At 45.5% G+C, this 17,949-nt stretch overlaps 2 protein-coding genes across 6 annotated transcripts in view; one reads left to right on the top strand and one right to left on the bottom strand.

The window, feature by feature from the left end:
* The window catches only part of LOC146339506 (uncharacterized), a 60,666-nt gene extending 60,296 nt beyond the window's left edge, over positions 1–370 (top strand). Inside the window, exon 5 of the mRNA XM_084809594.1 lies at positions 32–370. The gene's annotated coding sequence lies outside the window, so the exon portion shown is untranslated. The remainder of the gene's footprint in view (positions 1–31) is intronic.
* The window catches only part of MYBPC1 (myosin binding protein C1), an 86,590-nt gene that overhangs the window by 54,119 nt on the left and 14,522 nt on the right, over positions 1–17,949 (bottom strand). For all 5 annotated transcript variants that reach the window (XM_084809578.1, XM_084809581.1, XM_084809579.1 and 2 more), the window contains 2 exons: positions 7,876–7,932; positions 2,225–2,391 (listed from right to left, as the gene is read on the bottom strand). In XM_084809578.1, coding sequence (XP_084665704.1) covers positions 2,225–2,391; positions 7,876–7,932 — 224 coding nt within the window. The remainder of the gene's footprint in view (positions 1–2,224; positions 2,392–7,875; positions 7,933–17,949) is intronic.

The following is a 17,949-nucleotide window of genomic DNA, read 5'->3' as shown; positions in this document are numbered from 1 at the left end:
GGTGTCCCCAACCAGTTGTGTCCGACTCTAGGGTGCGGTGCTCATCCCCGTTTCTAAGCCGAAGAGCCAGCGCTGTCCGAAGACGCTTCCGTGGTCATGTGGCCGGCATGACTGAACACCGAGGTGCACGGAACGCTGTTACCTTTCCCGCCGAGGCGGTACCTATTTATCTACTTGCAATGTCTTGCTTTCGAACTGCTAGGTTGGCAGAAGCTGGGACTGAAGACGGGAGCTCACTCCGTCACGCAGCACTTGGGTCTCGAACTGCTGACCTGCCAACCTTCCAGTCTGCAGTTCAGCGTCTTAACCACTAAGCCACCGCGGCCCTAAAATGTTACTTGCCCTCAAATGTTGGGAATAAAATAAATGCAAATAATAATCAGGCCAAAACATACACTTTTGAGGGCAAGAATTCATATGTACCAACAACCTTGGTAAGGACTGGTTTACATGGATATTAGAGAGGAATGCTTGAGGCCCATCAAGTTTGATGGGAAGAAGAGGAAAGGTTCCAGTTCATTCCCCAAGTCAAACCTCACTTCCCACGGACTCCCCTGCTTTGCTGCTTCCCATTCATCATTGACGTCAATGCCATGGGTGGAGGAAGAGGCAAAGCCAGGCCTGCTTTTCTAAATTTGGCTTTTCCCACTTGCTCCCTTGAACTGAATTTAGCAATCAGGTACTGGGAAGGTGGTAAGGGACACTTCCCCAACCCTCCAAACTCAAGAGTTGGGAGAGGGCAAGGAAGCCTCAGAAATGTAGTGTATCCTCCCCTGCAACCCTGGAGATGCCTTCAGGAAACCAAGAAAAGTAATTGCTCTCCCCCATGGAGTCCCTCTGTGAGAGGTGGCTAGCCACCCCATGTCATGGGTGAGGACAGACTTTTCTGATCTCAATATTGTCCTCAGGTTCACCTTTGTCCATAAGAATAAATGGCAGCCATTCACTTATAGGGGAGAAAGTAAAGACATTATGCACTCAGGAACACCATTGAGGTAGGAGCTAAGAACTCCCACACACACCTCTGATGATCCCAATGTCTGAGTGAGAAGTAGGTTTTTGACCCCTCTCAGCTGTGTCCCAGATTGCAGCCTGTTTATTTTGTCTCATAGAACTCAGTGGTAATCACTATAAACTGTACTAATGTCTAACTGCATCGCTCCAGTCCTTATGCTGAATGGCCCTGCTAGCACCAGGTGTCCCATTTAGAAGTCCGCCAGAGTATGACTAGAGTAATGGGAGAGTTCAACAAGAGAGATAATAGTTGGAACTGGCAGAAAAATGGATGGATGGATGGATGGGGGAGAGAGAGAGAGAGAGAGCGTGTCTGACTGTGGATTTTGAGATGCTTAACCTCAGTGTAAATGGTGGCCAAATTTGTTTTACTCCAGGGGTGGGGAACTTGTGGCCCTACAGAGGTTTTGGCCTACAAGTCCTTTGATCCTTTACCATTGGTTATGCTCGTTATGGCTGATGGGAGTTGTAGACCAAAACATCCGGAGGGTCACAAGTTGCTCACCCCTGTTTTATTCAGTAAACGTTGAGCTGCCTGCAGCCAAAATGAACTGTAGTTTTGGGGGTTGCAAGGGCCAGTTGCTATAACAAGTATCAGGAAGAGATTCAGCAAGTGTGGTTTCTCCATGCCACAGTGACAAGAGAAGTCATACTTGGCAAAATTCTTCATATGGCTCAGCTGTTAAAAAGATAACAGTTCTCTTTGTGAAAGAACAAGCAACTTCCAAGAACTATTTGTGTCTGAAAGAAGATTTTAGGAGGAAATTTCCCTTGGTTTCCTGGAAAGATATGGGGCTTCTTCACACAGCTTTTATCCTGCTATTGAGATTGCTCACTCACCGAGGTTTGCGGGCTCTTTATATGACATCATGAACACATGGAACCCCCAGGGCATCTCCTGCACTAAATGACCCTTATTCCAGTGTTTAAAATATTGGGGATAATGAGCTATTAAATTACCATGTTCTGTTCTGCTTGAGTTCCCTCCGTGAAAAAGGAAAAGCCACAATAAGAGGAGCTAGATCAATGAAATGTATGGAAGACTCAGATCAGGGGGAAGGGGGAAGGGGGAAGGGGGAAGGGAAGCACGTGTAAAGGGAGTCCGCTGTGATCCTGCATTTAAAACAGAAGCAGAAAGCTCCATTTTGAATGTGGGATTTTAGGCTGGTGTAGAGATGCTCATGAACAAGCTTTCCTTTGCTTTCCATACCTGCACTCTTCTTTTCTTCCCTGCGAGTGCGCTTCAGACGTTTCAACATGCCCCTCAGGTCAGTGATTCCATACTGAAATGCAATTTTCTCATAGTCATTGGGATTTGCATTTTTCAGAAGCTCCCACACGTCTATTTCGGGTTCTTCAGGCTCTTGTTTAAACTCCCTAATCAGGAACGGGGTGAAAAAAAGGAAAGGACAAGGGGGTGGGAGTAAGAAGAAGGGATGCAGCACAAGTTATTGAGATATATCTGCAGTATAAAGTGAGCAAATGGGAAATTAGATCCAAAGTTTGAACTGTATTAGCTGAGTCCAGCTTTAAGTCAAAGGCTTAAGGATGGGTTTGAGCTAGTAAGGTTGGTGGTGCAGTCAAATATCCTTACGGTAGAAGGGGAGAGAGATAGCAGGATGCATACTTACCCCCTGTCTTCTGTGTGTAACAATTTTACAGATCTTGAGTTAGTCTTTTGAATTCAAACCTGTGAGATTGGAGCTCTGTACCAATCTATTGTTTTTCCATTTGTGGGATTCAACTGATGGGAAAAAAAACTGTGAGATGTACTTTGAAACAGATAATTTGTCAAGGGCCTGGGATTATCAGCAAACTGACTTGGATCAGGCCCTAAACATGGGCGTCATCTGGAGGAGTTTATTATTAAAGGCTAAGTCTGATTTTTAAAGGGGATTCATTCATTGTCTCAAAAAAGAAAGTTGTCAAAATTACCTAGTAGCTTAGAACAACAAGTTGTAATGATCTCAAAGCTTCTTTCATAGAGCAATAACTGGGCTACTTTCTCCCCGCCACAATGTAAGTTTTGCAAGCATTTATTGGTGAAATCCACAGGCAGCGTGCCTGCCATCTGGTCAGACAGATTTTTCAGTGCTGCCAGAAATGTGGTGATGAAGGTCAGTGTGTCTTGACCCTTCAAGATTACCATCCCCATGTGATTTCACTGCAACAGACTTGAATAATCATCTTGGAGTAAAGCGGAAGTGGCCAGATGAACTCCCTCTGATATTAGAATGCTCTTGTTAATTTTCACTGTGGTAAGGTCACCATGGTGTTTTTACCTGTCATTTTCACATGATCAGGCTGTCCTGGAGTTCTATTAAAAGGTCCAGTTCTCAAAGAAATGGTTATCTCAGTTTCCAACACATGAAATATATTCAGAAGTAAGGCTAATAATGAGAAAATGGTAAACTCATGGTGACTTTACCATGTCAGAAATAAATGAAAATATTGAGTCTGGTTCACAGCTCCTCCTAATTAACCTGAGGTCCATTCTGGAGGAATAAACATTAAAGATAATAAAATATATTGAAAATACGGTCTTTAAAAAAATACCCCAGAGATGGAACCACCAAATGATTGGGGGATACTTTGCCTTATAGTAGTAATCTATACAGTGTCTTGGATGTTAATTTAGTATACTAATAGACCTCATATATGCCAATCAGGCTTTATTGCATTGTCAGTATCACTTTATGGGAAAATATAAGCAGCTATGAGAGATAAGGACTACTACTTTCTGTGGGTGTGACTTTTATTATATGGTATTTTATTTTGCTTTTTTATGCTTACAGTTTACAAAGGTTGGCTACTTACTGCAAAACACTGCTGTGGCAGTGAGACTCCTCCTTCCCAAAGGTCAGATCAAAATGCAAACGTATCTAAAAGCTGACACACATTAAGGGGATGAATTCTCATTTCAATATGCTGGCCATCCTAGCTGTGGCAACTGCTCTCCTTTGCAGTGAGAGGTAGGATTGCACATGCATCAGTAGGAACCTAGATGAGAATGTCCCCCTTTAACAATAGGCAGTTGTTGAGAATGAGGATTGGTGCATCCTGATTTTCAACTCATTATAAGAAATACTCCTCCAGCCTCTTCATATACCTTCTTCAATTGAAGAACAAATCCTTGAGCAAGAAACATCTATGTCCTGGAAATGAAATGCCTATTCCTGGGTGGATAATGGGCATGGAATTTGATTTGTTTTAGATAAAGGATGTGGTTCTTTTAAGCATTTTTCTTTTTTAAAAAGTCAGTTAACTACTTGAGTTGTTTTGTCCCATATTGAATAAGCTTGTTTAACTTCTACAGAAATAGATAATAAAATTGTTCCAGCAATCTAAAAGCCATTCAAGGTGATTCCAGAATTAAAGTCCTGCCATTAACTATTAAGTTCATTATACCCAAGTAGTTAAATCAAGCCAGTTTCTGAAACCTTTTGTTTTGGGGAGTGATGGAGATAGACTCATGTCCAAATGCCTTTGAGAATCAATGGATTAGGTTCCCACTGATAGTTTAGACAGATTGCATCTGGTCACTAGATGCAAGACAAACACTCAGCCTTTAGGAATGCAGCATGTTCTTCTAACAGTTTGGCTACTGGACCCTGGCATAAGCTGCAATGTAAATCTGACATCCACCCATGTAAATTGGCTTCAGCCCCACTGAAGTCAACTACACTGAACAGGCTAAAGTGGTTTGTGTATTCCACTGCTACAAATCTAAAATCTCCAGCATCAGACTGTATTGTATGATTGGTCAGAATTTTTCTGAAGTGTGGTGAAAAAAAAATTGGATGTCTTCAGTATAAGCCAGTGAAATAAGGATGAAATTGTAACACAATGTTTAGTATAACTATAAACACAGAAATGGTTGAAATGTTCTTAAAGCACTTGGGTGATAAATGAAGCAGTTAAGTAAAACTTAAGTATACCTAAGGCAGAAGATGGAAACTTCTAATCCCCATGATGACTTTCAGTATTCTAACAATGGTGTTGAATGTTACCAATGAAATAAAGTCATCAGATTGACTTAATAGTCTGATTTGACCATTATCCACCCAAGAGTTACATTTCTATAGATCCATATGCATACATATATATATATATCCATATACAATAAATTAATGTAGCACTCATAGCCATGATTCCACACTGTCACAAAAACTCATAAAAATCTTCCACACACAAGTTGTATATTAGTAGAAAACAACAACAGAAAATCAAGCCAAGTAAATGCATTTCCAAATCAATCTTAATATGACCATTACATGAGCACATATCAAACTGAGAATCCTAGATAGGGAAGAGAAAAGTAAGACCTGACAGGATGAAATGGACCAAAGAGGGTTGGGGATTTATTTTTTGTTGCTATGACTTCTATGTATTTTGCTGGATCAGCTTCTGAAGCATGGTCCGATTACATTCCAACATGATTTGGAAGCACATGAGGCAGCAACCTTGCTAAAGCTAAGCAAGCTTGCCTCTATGTCTGGAGTCCATGTACAGAATCTGACTTAGAGTCATAGGGCTTTTCTAGACAATGCTTTTATTGTGTGCTGACCATTCCTCATGGTAGTTTGTGGGTGGCTTAGATGATGTCACCCTCCTCCAGGGATTCTCCCATGCTTTTCAGACATTTGTGTGTGGTGGCGGAAGTTGACCAGGGAAAATCTGGCATTTTGGGGAATAGTGGAATGGAATGCTAGTGTAGGTCTGCAATTCTGCTATACTACAGTACCACCTAGAGGTTATGTAGCAGAATATACAGAAAGGTAGAGAAGGAAAAAACTTCTGTGTAAATATCCAATCTTAATCCCACAAAGAATCCAGAAGCAGCAATAAAGTGTTGGATTAAAAGCCTTGTCTAGAAAAGCCCATCATTAATTCTTATATCAATATTTATGATGGGACAGCATCCTCCACTGTACTTGAGGGCAGCAGGGTAGATAAGGGAGTGCACAGCAGGCTAAGGGGATTCAGGGAGGATGAGGTGGGGTGGCTGCCACTGCTAGCATTTGCCACCTGAGGCAGCTGCCTCAGTATGCCTAATGGTTGGGCTGGCCCTGCAGAAAATAAATATAAAATTAATTTCCAGCATCCTCTGCAATTAAATTGTTGGTTATATACTTTAGAAATGACTCTTGTTTCTACCATGTGTAAGTGGTCTATGAATGGTCTCCTTAATGAACTTTTATTCATCTCAAAAGTGCTGCAACACTTTTGCTGCCTCCTCCCCCACCTCCAGATTATTTGCAAGCATTCATGCTTAATAAGCATGACAGCTATTTCATCAAGTTAGCCTTTTTTTCCTAGAGAAACTAACGGAGCCAAGCAAAATTCCTCCTAGACCACTTTGGCTGTGGCCCAGGTCAGAGAATTTTGGAGAGAATTTTTGGAGAGAATTTAGGATGCCAGATGGCACTCTAATAAGTGAATTCATATTAGGGCTCTTTTAGTAGAGCAGAATATTATATGTTCATGAACACCTATTAAATGATAAAAGGGTGACCTCATAGGACTTGGGTGTCCAGCCAAGAAGCAAGATATATCTGTCACCTATTTATAAGCTTGGGCCCAGTATGGAATAATGGTTAGAGTGTTGGATGAAGACTGGGGAGACCCAGGTTCAAATCCCCTCTCAGCCCCCCTCCCTGAGAGACCTCTGTCTCAGCCTAACCCACCTCACAGGGTTGTTGTGAGGATAAAATGCACACTGCCCTGAGTTCCTTCAAGAAAGGACTAGATAAATTAAGGCACTTTTACCAAGCAGCATTTTATTTGTATAGCAGGGATGGGGACATGATCCCTCCCCTGCACCACACACCATTCGTGATTCAGAGTCTCCACACACATAGTTCATTTTTGCATTGTTCATTTTCCTCAAAAAGGTGTCAAGGGAAATCTCATGGACGCAGCAAAACCTGAATCATTTGTGTCACATGCCTGCATCACACATATCATGATGTTATTTGCACAGTGGAGGAGAGTGGTGGCATATGTGTGCCTCCTTCTCTGTCATGCAAATGTAACCCAGCTTGTGAAGTCTGATCAGGGCCTCAGTCTTGCAACCTAAAATGGGCATAATTGTTCTTTCAGCCTCATGAGCAGAACAGGGTGTTGAAAACTGAAACCACATGTACAGGACAAATAAGTGGCTGAGCACTTATTCATGTTGTTATTCATATCTGGGGACTTGAGGTGCAGGTGATAGTATCTTGGATTATTCTGACTGTTTCCAGGTTTATAATACATTATCACATTCCAAAGCTGTCCAGCTACCCTTTTAACAGCCCATGGCATATATGTTTTTAGTAACATCAATGCATACATTATTGGAACTCAATAAATCATTTTGTAGCCAAATCAGTCTATGTGTGGTCTGTGTGCTTTGAAAACGAATGTTCTAGAGCTGGGTTTTGTTTTGTTTTTTATACTTCCTCACCAGGATCAAATGTCTGAATTTCTCATCCCCATATAGGAAAAAAAACACACACATGCAAGCACAAAACAAACACTAATATAGTACAGGCAACTCCCAGTAACCTTTCCCCATGTTATAATTTAGTGACACAGGAATGCTTGTCTGAGGCGCTCCCATGTTGATAAGTCATAACATGGGTAACAGCCCTAAGAAAGTGCAATCATAGCCTAAGATTTTTGTGGTTTCTTGTCACAATGCTGACAGAGTTGGCTTAACTCTCAGCAAGTTTTGTTCCTTAAGAATTAAGCATTTTTAACATCAAAAGGAAGTGATGGCAACATTTTTGGAGGGATTAATTCTACACCTTGTGCTTTCTGTGTACAAGCCTAACCATTTTCAATCCACAGCTGCTCACTTCATGGCTTGGTTCTCACCTACGTTTCAGGAGACCACTAAAGTCAAGTTCTCCTGCATCGTCTTGTCCTTCACCGCTGTTATTAATAAAAAAAAAAAAGATCAAGTCTTTGTTTAATACCCAGAGAGTCGGACAACACACATTGCATACACTCTTGATGCCCTAAAAATGCAATACTATATAGACACACAAGAAAGAATATTATGTCAACACAAACTTGTATTCTTTTTCACAGGATTTACAACTCCCATTAACAAGCACTTGTGAGAAATGAACACAAAATTTTGTATTGCTCCAAGTTACACTTGTTCAGGCAAATTCCTGTAAATCTATAGACATACATTTGCCTAAATTTGTGTTATATGTTCCTGTAACACAAATGTGTTTCAAGGCGAGTCAGCACAAAAGGCTTTGTTTTTTTTACTTCTACCAGTGTGCCTTCTTTACAAAAAACAAAGGGCTTGTGCAGAACTCAGTTATAAATATAAAACAAGTATTTGCATTGTTGATTATGCTGCATAGAACAATGCACAGCTGTGCAAAATACCAAATAGTAAAACTAAATTTCTTTTAAATGTGTCAGCGAGGGGAAAATTTGGAAACAGAAAGCCTACCCCTTGCACACGGACAATATGTTGTACAGTTTGAAATATGAGACAGAGTCAGGGTGGGGGGTGGGGGGTGGGTTAGAAGAAGGTGAATTCCTTTCTAGAATATGTTGAGCGATAACAGCGTCATTGCAATATTATGGACAGGGCTTAACATATTCTGCATATTTAAGGATTCCCCTGGCACTGAGTTTGGCATCCTGATGAGAATCCAGTCTTTGGAGAGAGGGGGAGTTCGTTACATAGAAACCTCCTCGTCCTCATGTTTGCCTAGTTGCATTATAAGCTGAAAAATGTAGCCAGTGTCTAATGAAGAAAAGAAGAGGAGTATCGAGAAAGGTCTTCAGTGATCTGCACGATACCCTCTCTGTCCCACAGCTACAGTTTTCTTTCCCCTGAATACTACTATGCATCTAACTCCCATCTCCATTCTTACTTTGTTCCATTTCCTTGCGTTACTCCATTCCTTGCAAAAACAAAACACCAAATTCTCCAGAAATAATCTTAGAAGGGGAACAAATTATATCAAGTTACTTGTCTTATTTCATTTATTCTGAAATCAGGATTTGGATTTTCCTGGAAAAGAATCTGGTTTCTGTCTGTGACACAAAATACGTGAAGCCTGTTTATAAAACAAACAAATTATGAAAGTTAAATGGGTGAGGACTGGATTCTCCATAGGCTGTCCCACTTTATGGCTTCTCTTCTGTTTCCATTGGCCATGGAAAAACAGCATTCTTTTGCATAACAAGTGAAGATGAGTGCCTGACCTAGAACATGGGTGAGGGGAGGAAAAAGGAGTTGGGGAAGCTATAGTTGCTACATCTTCCTGCAGAACCAAGTACTTGGCTGAAAATATACAGATAGGACAGGACAGACCATATGGGTGGGAGGCAAAATTGCCTGATGGATGTTAGCTGGACAGGATGTAGTGGTGGACACTAACCCCAAAGGATTCTTTGCTGAAGTGTCTTTCTTTTGTTACAGGGGACTGATGCTGTGCTATTAATTTATTACTACCCAAGAAAACATTAACATATAGGAAATTTAACCAGGACCTTAAAGAAACAACATTATTACATTAATAGCATCATAAGCTTTTATTTCTTCCTTTTTTGGTGGGGTGGGGAAAGTAACAGATGTACACTGCGTGTCCTGTTTATTAAGCTGGTAGGTCTGAATTATTTGCAGAAATAAGATGCTGCCTCATACTTGATGCATCTGATGAAGTGGAATCTAGCACATGAAAGTCTGTGCCATAATAAACGTGTTTATGGTGTTACAAGATTCTTGGTTATTTTTGCCATATGCCAGGTCATAATTTTGTATATCTAGTTCAGTATGGTCTTTTCTGACTGCTCTCCAGTATCTCTCCAGACAGAGATCTTCCTCAGCATCTGCTACCTAACTGGAGATGCTGGGGATTGAACCTGGGACTTTCTGTGGATAAAGCATGTGCTGTGCCACTGACTTATAAACCTTCTCCAAGCCTGGGATATTGCCGCTCCCCTCTTGCACAATAGTGAGTTGTTGATATCATCAATGCATGTTGGCATGCCAGGCCTAGTGAGACCCAATCATTGCCACCTCCATCACTGCAAACCGGAAGGCAGGAATAGTGAGCCCTTCTCACCTCCTGGGTGGCAGCAGTGATGATTAGTAAATGAGGTTATTGACCTACATTGGAACAACAGCAAGTCTAGTGAATTTCAGTGCAGAAGTGGGTGCAGAGCCTTTCTGTCTATGAAGTAGATCTCCTCAAGTTCCTCAGGAGTCCTCCCCAAAATATGTAGGGATGGAGTCCCCAAACTCACCACCAGGTATTTCCAGAATGCAGTGGCAAACCTAGGTATCTTGTGTGTTCACATTTAAACATTTGTAATCCATGACAATATCACTGCATGTTTGTGTCACTATGAGCATAAGATGGCAGGAGGATGAGGGGAAGAGACAGCAAGGAGGAAGCCTATCACATCATTCCAGATCGTTAAAATGGTAGAGGAAAATGTACCATGATGAAATGTAGGAAGAGCAAAAGGCATGTCTAGTGGATGACAACACAAACCTTTAGGTTAAAAGATGTATATATCAAAAGTTCCATTATATTTGTGACATTCTGTGCCTAGCCAAATATACATGTTTTATAAATTAAAGAACTATGTACATATATATCTGGAATTGAAAATACCCTCACTATCAAGTTCAGGATAGCTTTGCATGTGTACTTTTGGAGCTTTTCAGCCTTATTGTTGTTCAGTCGTTCAGTCATAAGCAGTTGCATCCAATGTTAGTCCTCCTTAGAGTAGACCCATTGAAATGACTTGGACTGAAGTTAAACTAACATTGGATACAACTCATGTGAAGAGATTGTGGAACTTTCCTGTAGGGTATTAAGGATTGGGATGCCAAAATACTAACATTTGCTACAAATAAAAAAAAAAACAGGAGAAATCCAGATGGCAGTGTCCTGTGCTTTGTGCTGACATATGGCAGAACAGAAAATGTCTTGGACAAACATTACTTGTGCACTCGCTTGAGGAAGTCAGCTGTGTGTATCTGCTGAGGAACCTCACACATGTGCAGTCCAGTCTGGCCGTGCCTTGCAAGCATGGGTGGTCTGATGCACACACAGAGCTCCCCCATCTGCAAGAGTTGTGTTTCACTTAAAGGGTAACACTATACACACATTCTTTTGCATGGATGTGTTCTCCTATTGAAATTAATGGAGAAGCCCACATGTGCAGGAGTTTCCATGTTGATCTGTGGAGATCAGAAGCACTGAAACAATGTTCCTGTTCCCTGATAGCCTGGACAAGCCGTTGGGGCCATAACAGTGTTTCAGTGTATTTCTGAAATATGGTGAATGTTGACATGGACATGTGAATGCTGACAATCCCATATGAATTGTAAATGTATAAAAGTAGGTATATATTTCCCTACTCTTCAGACATACACAGGTGAATGCTGACAATCACTCTCTGACTATGTGCATAGTACCACATCTCCTTTTCTTCAAATCCTCCCTCTCAGCGGTAGTGCCACAAGTACCCCTCCCCCATGTCCGGCTTGCCTGGCTGCAGGAGGGATTTGCGGGGGGGAGACGGGACACGGGCAAACGCTATTGGGCGTTCACTGTTGATGTCCGGGAGGAGGAGGGGCAAGCCAGCCATTTTAGGTTGTGTGGCCCCTGTTCTTCTCCATTCTGCTTTCAAGGTTCTTGCAAGGCCTCCTGGCTATGGATCTCTATGGCGGTGGTGATCGGCAGCAGCTATCATCGGCGGCGAGTGGTGGTGAGCGTAGGGGTGTACGAAACCCCACTCATCTGTGTCCGCAGGGGGTCTGCCGGTGGGGAGGCGATCCGTCCCTCCCCCCCGGAATCCTCCCTGGCCAGCGCCACTCTGTGGCGACTCTGCGGAGCCACCGGGTGGGCCCATCCGCAGCCGGGCCTCTGTCCGCTGCCGGGCTGCTGCGGCCACAAATGGCGTCCTGTGTAGGGGGCGCCATTTGCGTCCCCCTGTAGCCATGATAGGCTACGTAAAAACTTACGTAGCCTATCACGGTTAAAGGAGGGATGCAAATGGAGTCCCCTATGCAGGACACCATTCGCGGCCGCACACCGGAGCAGGAGACTGCAGTGGCTCGATCTGGACCTGCCGGAGGCAGGTAGGATCCGGTCTGCGGGAACTTCATGGGGTGGCAGGGGGAGCAGTCCGTTCCGCCACGGACTCCGGGGGGCTGGATTCTAAAGAATCCGGCCTCACTGGTGTCCTTGGTGGAATTCTCCGCCATCCTTAGGCGAGTGGCAGCGAGCAAGACAGCAGCAGAGAGCAGCAGCAGAGACCGGCAGCCTGATCAACCGGGGTTTTTTTTCTCTCTGCAGCGCTTCCAGCCGTTTGGGGCAGCACGATAGCCCAGGAGCGGCCCGATAGACAAGGAACGCGGCCTGTTCAAGTGCTGGCCTCATTTGCTGGCATTTTTCCCGCCCTTGGAGCAGCCCGACTGCCAGAGATCATGGCCTATCCAGGCTCCAGCTTTCTCTGCCAGCAGAGCGCCCATCCAGCTTTTTCCCACCGTTTTGGGCAGAATGATAGCCCTGGAGCAGCCCGATTGCTGGGTATTGCGGCCTATCCCAGCCCTGGTTTCTCTGCCGGAGGAGGAGTGCCCATCTGGCTTTTTCCTGCCGTTTTGGGGTGGTGCGATAGCCATGGCTCACAGCCTGTGCCGGTGCCAGCCTAATCTGCTAGCAGAGTGCGCATCCAGCTCTTTCCTGCCCCCAGGAGTGGCCTGATATAGTGGATTGCAGCCTGTGGCAGTACCGGCCTAGCGGCCCAGTCTGTGGGGCCTGTAGGCCCGGAGTTCGTCTGGGAGGCCCAGCCTGTACTGCACCCCCCCTTTTTTCCATTTTTTCCGTTTGGTTTTCTCGGGGGGCTCTGTCCTCTCCCCTGATCCACGTAGCATTTCAGGGTAGGCCGGTAGGGGGTCCCCCCAATTTATCTTGTTTGGTCTGTGTTGGGAGGAGGGATAAGCTCCATAAAAAAAAAAGCCGCCTAAGAATAGGATGACCATACATACCGTTTTAAACAAGACAGTACCGTTTTTTTTTTCATATTTCCCGACCGTCCCGTCGTTTTAATATAAATGTCAATTTTGTCCCATTTTTATCTTTTGTAAAAAACTGAACGCGTTTATCATAAGGCTCTATGCTAATCAATGCATGCAGTAAAACCACTAGTGTGACAAAAGAGGAAATTCCATTTACTTTATCCAATCAGGGCCAGGCTTCTTGAGCTAGCGACGATCAGACGCCGCCCCCTTGCTTGTCTGCAGTGGTGGGGAATTCAAAAAGCAGTCGCTAAGCCCCATTCAGCATGTGGGAGCCAGGAGGGTGACTCTTGCTGTTATTTCTACCATCATTCCGCCCATAGAGATTCTTTCTGCCCTACATTCAGTTTGATTCGGACTTTTCAGACTCATATTTCGGTTCAATGGGCTGTTAGCTACTTTTTTATTACAGCGGAACTCTCCGGTGGGACATTAGCATATACCGGCTTGTGATAGCAATCAGAGTGTTCATTCCTTTTTTTTTTCTTTTTGGTGTATGTTTATTATTTTTTGCAGTCCGGCCACTGCAGTCCTGCATTAGAGTGTTCAGTGTGGTATGCCATACAGATTTGTTTACTGCTCATCTGATATTTTATAAGTATTTTATAGATGTATATTTATGAGTGTTTTTTGTGTGTATATGCAATAAATTAGTGTTACTCATTTGCGCCCCTTTCCATGTTCTTTTGCAGTGAGTTTAGGTTGTTTTTTAGGACTCTTATAGCCTGAGAGACCACAAAGGGAGCTGCAGTTGTTTTGTTATATTGTGTAGTACACAATAGAAGTACAGCACCTGTCGAGAGAATATTTTCTGTTATGAACGGTATGTGGTCAAAGGAGAAATCTAGATTAAGTGTTGAGACAATGAGGGCTATGTTAGTTGTAAAACAAAATTGTGTCATGGAGTGTGAGAAGTTTTATGATAAGGTTTTGCAAGACCGAAATTTGCTGCGTAAGATTATTTCATCGGAGAAATATTCATGGTACGATTGTGGTGAAATACAGTCCCCCTCTACGTCTACCTAAATTTTTGTATGAGTTCTGTCACTGAAGAATAATTGTTAGCTCAATATGTTCATGTAATAAAACTTTTGTTATTATCTTTACTTTTTCATGACTACGAAATATTACATAACCCCATCCCGTTTTTGTCATCCCAATATCCCGTTTTTGTCTCAAGGAAATATGGTCAGCCTACCTAAGAAGGGTATTGTGGGGTGGAGGAGAAGGGAAGGCCACATGCCCCCAAGCGAAGCACCATTCCACAGGGCTGATTCGTCATCATCTGGGGAGGAGGACCCAGACATGGCCTTACTTCTGTCCAGGCTGGAGACAGTGGAGAGGGACAAAGGAATCCCAGCATTGGCTGTCCCAGCGCTGCATGAGGCTCGAAATCCGGGGCCAAGGGTGACGAGAAGGCAGGCCCAGGAAAACCTATTGCCTTCTCTTTCAGCAAGCCTTGATGCGATTGAAGTCGTGTACCATACAGTGCCAGGGCAAGAAGCAGCACTGATGGACGCTGTTTTCGGGAGTCCTACAGCTGTGCAGGCCCCAGTTGCCAGCACAGTCCCACATAGGGATGTACGAAAGTGACTTACCTTGAACGAAATTTATTCACGGTGGGGGGGAGGCGCTCCGTCCCTCCCCCCGAAATTCTGGTGGGGGGGAGGCGCCCCATCCCTCCCCCCCCGAAATTCTGGCCGGGGGGGAGGCGCCCCGTCCCTCCCCCCTGAAATTCTGGCCGGGGGGGAGGCGCTCCGTCCCTCCACCCCCGAATCCTGGCCAGCCGGGACACAAATGGTGGCGGCTGTAGCCGCCACCGTTTGCGTCCCTGCAGTCAGCCATGGTAGGCTACATAAATGTTTACGTAGCCTATCACAGCTGAGGTAAAAACAAAAAACCGCGCGTACGCAAATGGCGGCACCCATGGGCACCGCCATTTGCGTTCCTTATTTTGGCATGTCTAGTCTATGTAAACATTTACGTAGACTACGGCGAAAATAAGGGGAACGCAAATAGCGTAGCGTCTACGCTATTTGCATTCCCCTTATTTTCGCCGTAGTCTACGTAAATGTTTACATAGACTAGACGTGCCAAAATAAGGAACGCAAATAAGGTACGCATTTGCGTACGCGTGGTTTTTTGTTTTTTGTTTTACTCAGCCGTGATAGGCTACGTAAACATTTACGTAGCCTATCACGGTGTTTTTTAAAAATCTAGCCGTGATAGGCTACGTAAATCTTTACGTAGCCTATCACATTATTTTTGTGTGTGGGGGGGGTTTTTTTACTGGAAATGGCGGCGGTGGCAGCCGGTCGGAAGACCGGCCGCCGCAGCTGCCGCCGCCGAACCGCCACCAAACCGCCGCTGCCAGGAGGATTCGCCCAAGGTAAGTCCCGTCCTGGGGGGGGCGGGGGGGCAAACCGTTTCGCCACCAATTTCGGGGGGCCGAAAGCGCTGGCATTCGGTCTCCCCGAGATTTGTGGCGAAATCCTCTGACATCCCTAGTCCCACACACCGTTGAGCCCACTTGTACAATGCCTGCCCCGACTGATCCTGGTCATGATCTGACCCGGGATGCAGCAACGGCTTCAGCATGCGCAGGTGAGGTTATGGGAGCCATGCCCCCTGTACCCCCGCAAGGCTGGAACCCAAATTTTCCCGTGGGGTTGTTTTCCTTGGATGGTGGGTGCAGGTTGGCCAAGTGGAGATATCCCTATCTCCCTGCCCTATGGGGCAGTGCTACCTAGCTTGGGGGGCCCGCCCTTTGCGTCTGGCCAGGGGATCATGCCCATGGCCCACAGCCTCCCCCCAGTGATGGGAGTCGCTCATGAGACTCCTGCGCCAGTGGCAGGTCTACCCCCCATATCGGCACTTCGGTTCCGTGCTCCTCTTGTGGGGTCGGGTTGGAAACTTGCACGCTTCCGGGGGCCACTTTGCTGCCTGTGCCCAATAGCAACGTGGATTCCACTCAGCCATCACCAGCAGTGGCTGCATGCGCTGCGGTTCGGTGTGGCCCCGCAGCCAGTGAATCCTCTGCTCCAGCTGGGTCTGCCAGGGTGGGCGAGGATCAATACGCCACGGTAGAAAAGGGGGCAATCCCAACTGAGGCAACTTCTATCCCCCCGGGCTACCATCTCTTACCGGCCACCAGGGAAAAGATATTAAAAGGGGAATTTGTAGATGCATTTTCCCTGTTATTCCACGAGTTGGAAGCAAAGGAGGGGGGAAATCCAATGATAGGGACCAGGAGCGGGTACAATGTAAGAAAGTCTCTCACACTTGGGCCAATTGGCTGCCAGGGTTCCTTATTTATATGGGTGTCATCCAACACCCTGAGAGGGGTTGGGTCCTCACAACATATTTAGGCATCATATACAGGGCTTATACCAAATACGAAGGCGGAGCCTGGCTGGCTTACGACAAATCCTTTCATATGCGGGCCATCTTTGATTCCACCTTGTACTGGGATGCCAAGGACCAGGACCCGTGGCTCCAGTTCATGACACCGGCCAGGCCAGGTTTCAGAGACGGGTCCGATAGTGGGAACATATTGTCCAAACAGGTGCCAGCTTCAGCCGCTAAGGCTGGCGCAGGACAAGCGGTTCAACACCACACTCTTTTGGGAGTTTAGCTCCAGAGGCACCTGTTCCAAATCATCATGCAGGCTGCTCCACGAATGAAGTGCAGGTTGCTCCATTTGCAGGGGACAGCATGCCTTCAGTAGCTGCCCCAGGACTAAGAGTTTCCAGGGCCCCAATAGGGAATCGCATGGGGGGAGGAAGTCCGGCAGTGGCCCACAGCCCCCTCCAAAAGGGGCCCAGTCCAATTAAGTTTGAACCCTTGAGGCGCCTCTTAAAGTGGTACCTGCTCTGGGACAACGCCCTTTACCTGCAAGGGGGATTTGCTCAGGGTTTTTGGATCCCTTTTCTGGGCCTGCACCCTGCTCAGTTTTCCCAGGATCAGAAATCCATTGCCAGTTTTGAGCATTTGGTCAAGGTAAAGATTGATAAGGAGGTGGCTGCCGGGAGGGTTCTCGGTCCATTTCATTCCCCCACTCCCCAACCTGTGGGTGTGCCCTCTAGGCATAGTGCCAAAGAAGGCGCCTGGGGAGTTCAGGTTGATCCACAACCTGTCTTGCCCTAGGGGTGAATCTGTGAGTGGCGCCATCCCTGTACACCTGTTTTCAGTTCACTACATGTCCTTTGACGCAGCAGTCTCAATGGTAAAGGCCTTAGGGCTTAGGGTTCAGCTTTCAAGGCCAATTCTACATGGACAGAGCTCTCCCCATGGGGTGTTCAGTGTCCTGTGCCATGTTTGAGAAGTTCGGTTCCTTCTTGGAGTGGGCCTTGAGGGACAGGACTGGGTCCCTGAGTTTGGTAAACTACCTCGATAATTTCCTGTTTGTGGGCCCGGGCGGCTCCTCCCAGTGTGCATATTTAATGCGGGAGTTTTCCATCCTAGTGGAGGAACTGGGCGTTCCTTTGGCTATGGAAAAGGCCAACGGCCCTTCTTCCTCCATCATGTTCTTAGGAATTGAGATGGACTCTGTGAACCAATCTTGTCAGCTCCCCGCTGATAAGTTCCTCGCCTTTAGAGGCAGGATCCTGAGTATATTGGGATCTAAGAAAGTAACACTGCATGCCCCTCAGGAAGTGGCAGGACACCTCAACTTCGCCTGTAAGGTGGTTGCACCTGGCAGGGCATTTCTTCGGCGCCTCTGTGACGCTTTGCGGGGCCTCCACCTCCCACACCACCGAGTCTGTGTATCGTCTGCCATGAAGGACTTGCTCGTGTGGCTGCACTTTCTCGACTCGTTTAATGGCATATCTTTTTGGAGGGAAGAATTGTTATTGGAGGCGGAACTTAAAATACACTCCGAT

This window comes from Heloderma suspectum, chromosome 7 (genome assembly GCF_057233095.1).
Source record: "Heloderma suspectum isolate Gila_16-S chromosome 7, 16-S_ref, whole genome shotgun sequence".
NCBI lineage: Eukaryota > Metazoa > Chordata > Lepidosauria > Squamata > Helodermatidae > Heloderma > Heloderma suspectum.
Note: the sequence above shows the minus strand (reverse complement) of the source record. Positions and strands in the feature narration are given on the sequence as shown.